This window comes from Myxocyprinus asiaticus, chromosome 16 (assembly GCF_019703515.2).
Source record: "Myxocyprinus asiaticus isolate MX2 ecotype Aquarium Trade chromosome 16, UBuf_Myxa_2, whole genome shotgun sequence".
In the NCBI taxonomy this organism is placed as follows: Eukaryota; Metazoa; Chordata; class Actinopteri; order Cypriniformes; family Catostomidae; genus Myxocyprinus; species Myxocyprinus asiaticus.
The window spans coordinates 7568622-7578494 of NC_059359.1; the positions used below are offsets into that span (position 1 = coordinate 7568622).

At 37.9% G+C, this 9873-nt stretch overlaps 1 protein-coding gene across 1 annotated transcript; it reads left to right on the plus strand.

The window, feature by feature from the left end:
- The first annotated feature begins 3874 nt into the window (after window positions 1-3874).
- Window positions 3875-7702, plus strand: LOC127453690 (interferon-induced transmembrane protein 1-like). The gene is made up of 2 exons (XM_051720277.1): window positions 3875-4307; window positions 7100-7702. The coding sequence occupies exons 1-2, from the start codon at window positions 3966-3968 to the stop codon at window positions 7265-7267; spliced, it is 510 nt and encodes a 169-aa protein (XP_051576237.1). The 5' UTR covers window positions 3875-3965; the 3' UTR covers window positions 7268-7702.
- Window positions 7703-9873: the final 2171 nt, after the last annotated feature.

Genomic DNA, 9873 nt, shown 5'->3' on the forward strand with positions numbered 1-9873 from the left:
GCCGCTGCCATTGCTCTTAGGCACCAGAAGCACCGGGCTGGCCCAATCGCTGTGGGATTCTTCTATTACGCACATATCAAGCATGGCCAATAATTCTTCCCATACTACTTGTTTCTTGTGTTCGGGTAAGCGGTAGGGACAACTACGTACCACTACCCCTGGGGTTGTCTCAATTGGTGTTTTATGAGATTAATGCAGCCGGGGAGAGGTGAGAACATGTCAGATTTTGCAACCTGGCAACCTCCGTATGTTGTGACGGCGAGAGGTGGTCTCCGCAAGGGACCGGGGTGATCTGATTGGCTTTTAGACTCACCTTCATGACGATCACTGCAGGATAATCGTAAATATCCCCGTACACACACCTCACCCGATTAATTGCATCCAATGCCCCATTTTGAACCAAGCATTGATGAATGGAGGTTTGGTTACAACCTGAATTCACCAAGGCTTGGTATGTTTATTCTTGAGAAAAAGTGAAAAGCCCTATGCTTTGACAAGCGCTGTTTCTGCTGTCCTTTACACAAAGTACAGTAAGCCTCAAAGACTCAAATAGCCATAAAGACTTATTTTCTGCATTTGAATCAGGTGTGAGCATTATTCAGCAAGCTGCACTTCAGCTCCCAGTAATGCTTTGCAGTATGAATAAATAATGCACTTGACTGTACTGCTCATAGCTTTACTGTTTGCCAGTTTTATTTATGCTGCTGTTATTTTATTTGTTGTAACTTGCAGTTATTTGTCATTTTGTGATTATTCAGAGCTCATCTTTTATTTAATATGTTGTTTTTGGTTGTCACTATTATTGTGATTTGTATGTCAAAAAATCTATTCCATATGAGTTAGAGTAAATACGCAAATACGGAAATCGCACCACTGTGTAAGCGATTTAAAAATGAAAGTCATTACCTGATTCCAAAATAAAAGCCATTGTACTGTTTTGACCTTACCAAGTTTATTGAATTCTCACTCTTTTATGGGTTCTGCGGGGCCATGTTGGAGCCCAGGGCTGCCACCTACACTGCCTGGTGAAGTTGCATACTCCTAATATTTCGTTGGACCACATTTAGCGTTGATTACGGCACGCATTCATTGTGGCATTGTTTTGATAACCTTATGCAACATCACCATTTATCTCCATCCAAAGTTGCATTATTTTTGACAGAGATCTTGTACTAATGAAGGGAGAGCCGAAACACTCTGTAAAGTCTTCTCCAGCACATCCCAAAAACTTTCAATGGGGTTAAGGTCAGGACTCTGTGGTGGCCAATTCATGTGTAAACATTATTCCTCATGCTCCTTGAACCACTCTTTCAAAATTTTAGCCCGATGAATCATGGCATTGTTGTCCTGGAATATGCCCGTACTGTCAGGGAAGAAAAAATCCATTGATGGGATAACCTGGTCATTCAGTACAATCAGGTAGTCAGCTGACTTCATTTTATTGCTGCATAACATTGCTGAGCCTAGACCTGACCAACTGAAGCAACCCCAGATCATAACACGACGTGCCCATCTCTTTGGAATAGGGTAAATCTGAACTCATCAGACCACGTGACCTTTTTCTATTGCTCCAAAGTCCAATCTTTATGCTCCCTAGCAAACTGAAGTCATTTCCGATTAGCCTCACTAACAACTGGCTTTCTTGTGGCCAGACAGCTGTTTAGTCCCAATCCTGTAAGTTCTCGTTGCATTGTGCATGTGGAAATGCTCTTACTTTTGCTATTAAACATAGCCGTGAGTTCTACTGTCAATTTTTTACGATGTGACTTCAAGCATATTAGTGAACACTGATCACAATCATTCAAGATTTTTTTGACCACATTTCTTCCGCAAAGCTGACAATTCACCACTATCCTTCCAGGTTTTATTAAGGCATTGGACAGTTTTTAACCCAATTCCAGTGATTTCAGCAATCTCCTTAGTTGTTTTCTTTGCTTGATGCAAAGTTATGGCTACACCTCTTATTCCTCAACCTTTCTGTTCTGAATAATGTAACAAAAACAAAACTGCAAAAAAAAAAAAAAAACGTTTTTTTTTTTTTTTTAAAGAACTGCTTCATTACCAAAAGTGTATTGGGTCATTAAAGACACTAGATATGTAATAGTGTCTTTTTTTTCTTTCTTCACTTCCATAAGTTTCATATCTTTATAAGTTTATTAGGTTGGCTTGAACCTAAAGTTTGTCTCTAGTTATCACATGATATATATTTATTTGTTTATTACATGAAAAATGAGTACTATATGTGGCATGGGGGGGGGGGGGGGGGGGCGTGGTCATGTGTCGGTTTGCGGGAGAGCGGTAAGGCTCGTCACCTGTCTCTCACTATAGTGATGGTGGAGGGAGACTGAAAAGGCCCACCAGAGCATCAGAGAAAGGGAAAGAGTGACCAGAGAGAGCTTCTGACATTTTGATGTTCATACCGACGGTTACCTTCGTGTGTGTGTGTGTAAAGCAATACAGAAAATTAAAGAACTGACCTTGAACCTGCTTCGTTGTCTCCTGACTCCTCCATTGCCCCGAACAAAGAGCTTTTCTACAGTGGTGCCGAAAACCCGGCTTTGGAGGAGAACGCTGCTATGGAGCCTTCACCACTGGGCGAAGTCTTCAAGACCCTCACCAGTATACAGCAGTCACCACCCGGTGTCGTTGAAGGAAGCTGTCCAGCTGGCAGAGGACTACATGGCGCGTTCCCAGGAGGCGGCGAAGCAGTTTCTTCTCTCTCTTCTCTCTCTCCACCCCCTGTGCCACACTATATTAATACAAATGACTACTGTATCATGATGATTTTCTGTCTGACAATGGTGAATTATCAGTTTTCCATATGTGTACACATACATATTATACATGCTATTTCTTACTCAAGGTGGCATTGATGTCTCAGTAATTGACTTGATTTACATTTGACATTGCTATTTGATGAAGCAGCAATGTGAAAGTAAACTATAGCAAGTGTAACACATGAACAGTGTGATTTGCTATAGTCAGTTACGGAAACAATGAAAGTTGTGCGTCTATTTAGACTCCAAAAGTGCCTGAGAAAATACATATGTGTAGCTTATGTATAGTTTAGATATAGATTATGTTGATATGTGTAGCTCAATATGTGTTTGACAGCCAGTTGCGTCTCATGAAATTTCAGTGTGGAAGTAATGAATCCTGTTCTATATAAAAAATTTAAATATATCAGAATATATTCAATCCTATTATTTTCTAATTATCTTGAAAATGTTATGAAAATTAGACTCTATCTGGGCATTTCGTATTTCCATTTGTGATAGATATGCTTGCAGGGTAACTAAAGACCCAAGTATGTAATAATACATGCATTTAAGGGTTAAAGTATCTGACTAGCTCATCTCTAATTTATAATTGTTCCCTTCATTTAAATAAATGTTTTAAAGTTGATTATTGTATGTTTAAAAACAATGAAAGATGTGAATGTCAATGTAAATGTATTATAAAGTACAATTTTCTTTCTGTTTCGCTTCCTGTCTTTTGATTGTATACAAAATTAAAACTTTGAGTGGCCAAAAAACAATGCCCTTATATATACAGTAAATATAAGATACCAAGTTTGGCAAGAATGATTTTGGAACAACATGAGTGTGAGTTTATTATGAAATATTTTTCCTTTTTAAATAGAACCAACCATTTAAGTACAATGAAATGTGTTACTCTCACTCAATTATGTTTTATACAATAAAGTATTGCATTTAATTAAAAATTGTGACAGTAACCATAACCACTTGTAATGTCTCAGTAATTAAACAACACTGGTAATGTTTGCAGTAACATTATACTACTGTGTGGCAACACTAAATATATTTACACTCCTCCCCTACAACCCACATCACACTAAAAGTGCAAGGTACATAACTCAGACAGCCAGAACCTGAGGAACACAGAGTACCATCTCTTAAGAACACAAGGAAGACAAAGAAATTCTAAGTCCAGTAGACTGAAAAATGGACCCCAGCAAGTCCCCTGCCCAGTGGAATTCATCTGAGAAACCAGGGATTTCTCAGCCGACACCACCACCATACCAGGACCCCAGTGCTGGATACCCTGCTCAAGGGAGCTATCCCATGTCTTCTGGCTATCCAAGCCAGCCATATGGAGTTCCAGGTGGTCAGCCGGTTGCCCAAGGGCCATATCCAGGTCAGCCTGTGGTCACTGTACAGCCAACAGTGTATGTGACCAACACTCCACTGGCCAATCCACTGCCAGATTACCTGGGCTATTCTATCTTTACCATGCTGTGCTGCTGTTTACCTCTGGGTATTGCTGCTCTGATTTACTCCATTTCTGTAAGTAATTATAATTTAATGCATTTTCATTGTGTCTTAGAAATAAGATCATTTAGACTTTGAAGATTATCAAATGAAATATTTCAATAACTGAACTTTGAATGTCATTTAATGATAGCTTAAATTGAAGTGGAAACTGAGGCAAAGATCAGATGAGGAAAAAAAGCCATTATTAAAATATTAAGGCATGTTTTTTTATCAAGGTTTATCATATTTCAGATACTGTATTTGGACACTTAAGCACACTTAAAAATGTAATGATTTCATTGATAACATATCAAACTAAGGAGGCATCTGCAAACAACTGATTGTAGAGTCTTCCTCAGAACTAACTTGGCTTTTCTCACTTTTCTTAAAGGGGACATATTATGCCCCTTTTTACACAATGTAATAAGTCTCAGGTGTCCCCAGAATGTGTCTGTCAAGTTTCAGCTCAAAATCCCTCACAGATCGTTTATACCCCTGCTTTGTAGCCCTGTTCCAAATGGGCCGTTTTAGTGTCTGTAGCTTTAAATGCAAAGTAGCTGCTGCTCCCCACACCCCTTTCTGGAAGTGGGCTGTGCCTTTCCTGCTGGTGCCATGGATACACCAGCGACAACAATGCAGTTATGAAATATGAAAAACAGCTACATTTGTCGAAAATACCACTATCGTTTCAAAATCGTTTTTGAAATAATGACCGGTTTTATTACACGGAAAATCTTCATTGCATGACCACTCAAGCGGGACTGTGGAGGACGCCAATCAGTTTAAATCGTAACCGAAACAGAGCTACAGCTTCATTGTTATGGAATAAAGTAGTTAGGGACTAGTTGCTACGTTACACAAAGAACAATGTTTTCGCAACAAGCGTTTTTCAACATGCAAACAAGCAAATTCAGGAAGCCGAAGCGCAAACATTAAAAAAGTATAAAGTGCGAAACTTACAACTTGCAAATCTGAAGTTGGGTCATGGAGAGATGGTATCGATCCATCCTTGATCCTTATCCAGCTTTGTGTTGACAGTCGCTGATGAAGCAGTCCAAGTTAGCACAAGCGGCTCTAACGAGGAGATAAATATGGCGGACTGTGCGCTGCTCGCTCAGGATTTAATGATGGCGGATCTAAGCTACACGGGCAAATCTCTTCACCAGCCGTAGGTGGTACCTTTCCCCTTTTGACGTCATAAGGGGCTGCAAACCTGAACGGCTCATTCGGATACAATGTTTTTTATTGATTTTGGAAAGGAAAGAAATGAGGGGATGGTCTTTTACCATATTTTGTGGTTGTCTACACACTGGGGATAAAATTATGTAAAAAAAAAAAAAAAAAATGTAAAAGTGGATTTTGCATAATATGTCCCCTTTAAGTTAAAAAGTAGTTCATATTCTAAGAACTTAGATGTTAAATGTTGTGCTTGAAAAGTGCATTTTTGAAACTTTTATTTCAAATAAATGCCCCTTGGTTTGATATTTTGCTATATAAAGGCATTCATTCATTTTTAAATTTGGCTTAAGTGTAAGCAAATATAAGTCAGTTACTCATCAAAAGTTCACTACTGGATTAATTACATTTTACAATGTATCTGTGTTCATACACAAATGTGAGCATTAAAAAAAAGAGAAGTTAATTCACTTAACTTCACAATGACAAACATGCTCAAATGATAATAACAGAAGTTTGCTGCATGTTGGCAGCTAATAGTTCTGTTTTTTTTTTTTAAACATTTACTGCATTTGTAACATTTTTACTTGGCAGAACAATGTAAACTTGTTTCTTCAGGTAATTTATGACAGACAGCTTATTTTCCCGTATTACGGAACTTTCTATTATTTAAAAGAGGTGCGGCACTGGTGAATACCTCCAGCGACAGCTTTGTAATGAATGCTTTGTGGCAACCAGTGAACATTCTGTATTGATCAAAATAATAAAACCCCACATGATTCACGTTTAACCCAATTCTTTTTTAAATCTCAACTACACATCTTTCCATGCAAATTCAGGTTTATCAAGGGTTATTTGTGAACTTTTGTTGTAGTGTTATATAATTAATAAGTTACTGACAGATTAATTACAGATAATTGAAACAAATTAGCAAATTGGAAAAATTCTGAAGTTATGTTTTCTTTTTAGGCTTTATGAACACAAAAGATGGACGTTTTTTTAGGGAGTGGTGATTGCATTGCATTACGGTTAATGTCCTAGCTAGCACACAGTAAAAATGTTTTTGTGTTTTAAAATGGCTCAATCTGACTTATAATAAGTAGTTACATCAATGAAAGTAATATTTAAGGGTTGGATAAAGTAGAAATAACTCCTAAAATGGGAAATATACTCATCATTTCAGTCACCCTAATGTTGCAGCTACAGCTCTGTTTCAGCCCCAATGTTTCCATCAGTACATTAGAAATCATGCAAGGATAATTAACCAGCTGTTCAGAGGAGTCACTGCAGTGTTACGAAGAATCCAAAGAGGCCCATAGCACCATTTTAAAACAACCCTTAGCATTTGTTTAAATAAACTGAATTTTCCCACCAGCTTTGTTTACATTCAAAAGCAGCCAAACTCCATTTCCTCTCTTGTGAAAAACTGTTTAAATATAGATAGACACATGATAGCATTACCACTGTGAGTACCTTTTAGCAAATTCAACATCATTTTAAAAGCACTTTTACTGGTCATACACTGTGGTTTAAAGTTCGAAGTCTAATTTTCCAGTAACGGATTTTACATCAAGAGATATGAAACCTCAGAATGTCTAGTCATTCAAAAAACAAAAGTGGTTGACATTGTTTCATTTTTACTTTCACAGACTCGGAATGCTAACATATCTGGACAGCAACAAATAGCAGAGAAAAACTCCAAAACGGCGCGCACCCTTAACCACGCCGCTCTTGGTATCGGCCTTGCCTTTTTGGTGGTGTATATCATCATCATCGTCATTGTTAATGTTACCTACTATAATAGATATTCTCCATAAATGTCAGAGGCTTCATGGTTGGGCACCAGAAAGTGTCCTCAAACATAGCTTCAAACATTTTTATTTTGATATATTTGGTATTCTGCTTTAAAATCCTTTTGAAATCTGCTTTCTCACAATATTGTTACAATTTTGTTCAGACTTCACTTGAGCAGTTTAATCTATAGGTTCAGCGAGGACTGATTCAGTATGTGTAATTTAATTACTCATCTCCAATATATTGTAATTCGTGTAATTAATGTTCTTCATTTCATTTTTGGATGTAAAATCAAATAAATGTTTGACTGTATGAGTAAATGTATCAAAGTTAGATGTTTGTTGTTTAATTATATTATCATTGCTCATGAGATATGACTCTGCAGTCAGTTTTATGCTTTTATGCGCCCTCCAATAAAAATATATATGTTTGAACACACAGCTACTTTTGAATGGTTGTTAATGGAGAAAGACGCATTTTGCCTGCAGAAAGGTTACAGCACCTCTAGGGCACTCAGCAGGGACTCTGCTTGCTGATTGCTAACCAGTCCAAAATTGATCCTCTGCCTTTACCAGTAAGCAAAGTATGCACAATTTGTACCTTGGCAACACAATTTCTATATACATTTTCTGTAAGATAATTTTTTTATCTTCCTTTGTCTTGTCAAAGAGCTTTTCCACCATCCAAAACGTATGTGAGAACAAACATACAGTATAAAGTTTATGAGCTCTCCATCCACGTGTATGTGCAAAAAGAAGAGAAGGTGCGAAAGGGGAAACAAGAGAGCATGGGATGAAATTCTGTACAACAGTTCCCAGAAATGAAAGGGTGTGTCAAATACCAAAAATATGACATTAACATATTAACAATGGACCAGCTTTCTTCATTACATGCAGATAAAGTGTGTAGGCATGAAGAGATCAAGGGACAGTTGAGCAACACCATCAGTTGCAGCTTAAAACAACATTTGGATTCATCCTGAGACAAAAACGCAGGTATAATCATCAACAGTAGTTTTCGCAACAATTACAGCTGAAGTGTGTAATTTTTTCCATGTCAGAATACTTTCTCCCATCCAAGCTAAATACTGGTATGCAGAGACAACTGTTATGTTATACATAACTTCTGTCTCGTGGTGTCATATTGCTTAACTCCTTAGGTTAAATGTTGAGTCCACAATGTGAATGCTATTCCTAGGGGAGATGTTATGCCTTTGCAAGAGAATGTTAAATCACCAAACCCTTCACCTGTTCCTCTAGATCCATTTGAAACCCTGTATGGGCAATTGTGCTTTTAATCATGTCCTTTATCACATAGTTTTGGAATTTGGTCTCTTTTCCAAAAAGAATTCAAGATGTGGTGTTATATTGGCAGGTCTTTTTGAATAATGTTGATTGGATAAAGTGTGGATATTTCCTCTTAAACAAATATGGTCAGGATCCCAATTCCCTAGTTGAGTTTTTGTTATGTTGGGATCCCGTCACCTGTCTTTGTGTTTGTGCCTGTCTTGTGTTTCTAGTGTCAGGTTTCTGCCACTTCAGTTAGTCTTGTTTATAGTTTTTTTCTGACAGTACTTGTTGGAGATAGAGGGTGAGGACTCAAATGCAGCGAGTAGGATGGGCTTTATTTTAACTCAATGCTTGCTCAGCCCTTTAAATCCAGGTGAAGCATGGATTTTGAAGCAACAAACAGCAAAGTTCACAAACCCCAACGAGAAAGGGAAGAACAACAGATCTGACTGTTTCTGATGTCCATCCACAAAGAATTAAGCACGATAACTATGAAACACTATGTTACACACAGGACGATCATCCAACAAGCCGAGTCTTTTCTGCCACGAGCAGGCCCGTCTGATCGAGTTGACTTTCTCACTCGATCACGCTCTTAAATGCCCATCAATCAATCTGTGATCAAATTTAAGCAAGAGTTCTGTCTTTTTTTAAATGGATGCGCTTATATCAATGAAAATTCTGATGAAAATTCACGAGTATTACTTCTCTCGTGTGCTCACCTTTTTGCGCTCTCTCCCGAACTGGGAGAGTCCTTATTGCGCTCTCAAATCCTGCCCCTTGAACTTCAGAGGTTAAACAGTAAACTTTTCCCATTGGCTAACAGTTAGGATTTATCTCAAAACAACAAATTACTTTTTTCTTTAAACAATCACTTTAAACACTTTAGAATGAAATAACATTAATTATTAATTAAACATGCTTATATTTTAAAACTACTGTATTTCATTTACATGACTTTATGAAATCGGTCGATATTCGTCTTAAATCCGTGATCGGCTGATCGTGCCTAGAATCAGGGTCGATCTTTTTGCAGCACGCAGGGAATCACACATAGGCCCTGTCCCAATACCCCCACTTGTGGTTTTGGTCTTGCCTACTTACCCATTTGTCTTACGTATTTCTGGTGTTTGGCCAATAGTGTGCAGGTAGACGTGAAGACTGCAAGTGTGTGGATGACTTTTGATTGCACGTTGGGACACTCGTAGGCTTAATGATGTTGGTGCTGGTTGTGACAGCTGTTTTTGTCTTTTCACTCAGCTGAAGACTGATTGTTTTTGTTAGCAGTGACTGTTATAGCCTTCTTAAAATAATAACTGTAAATTTTACCCAACTTTTCA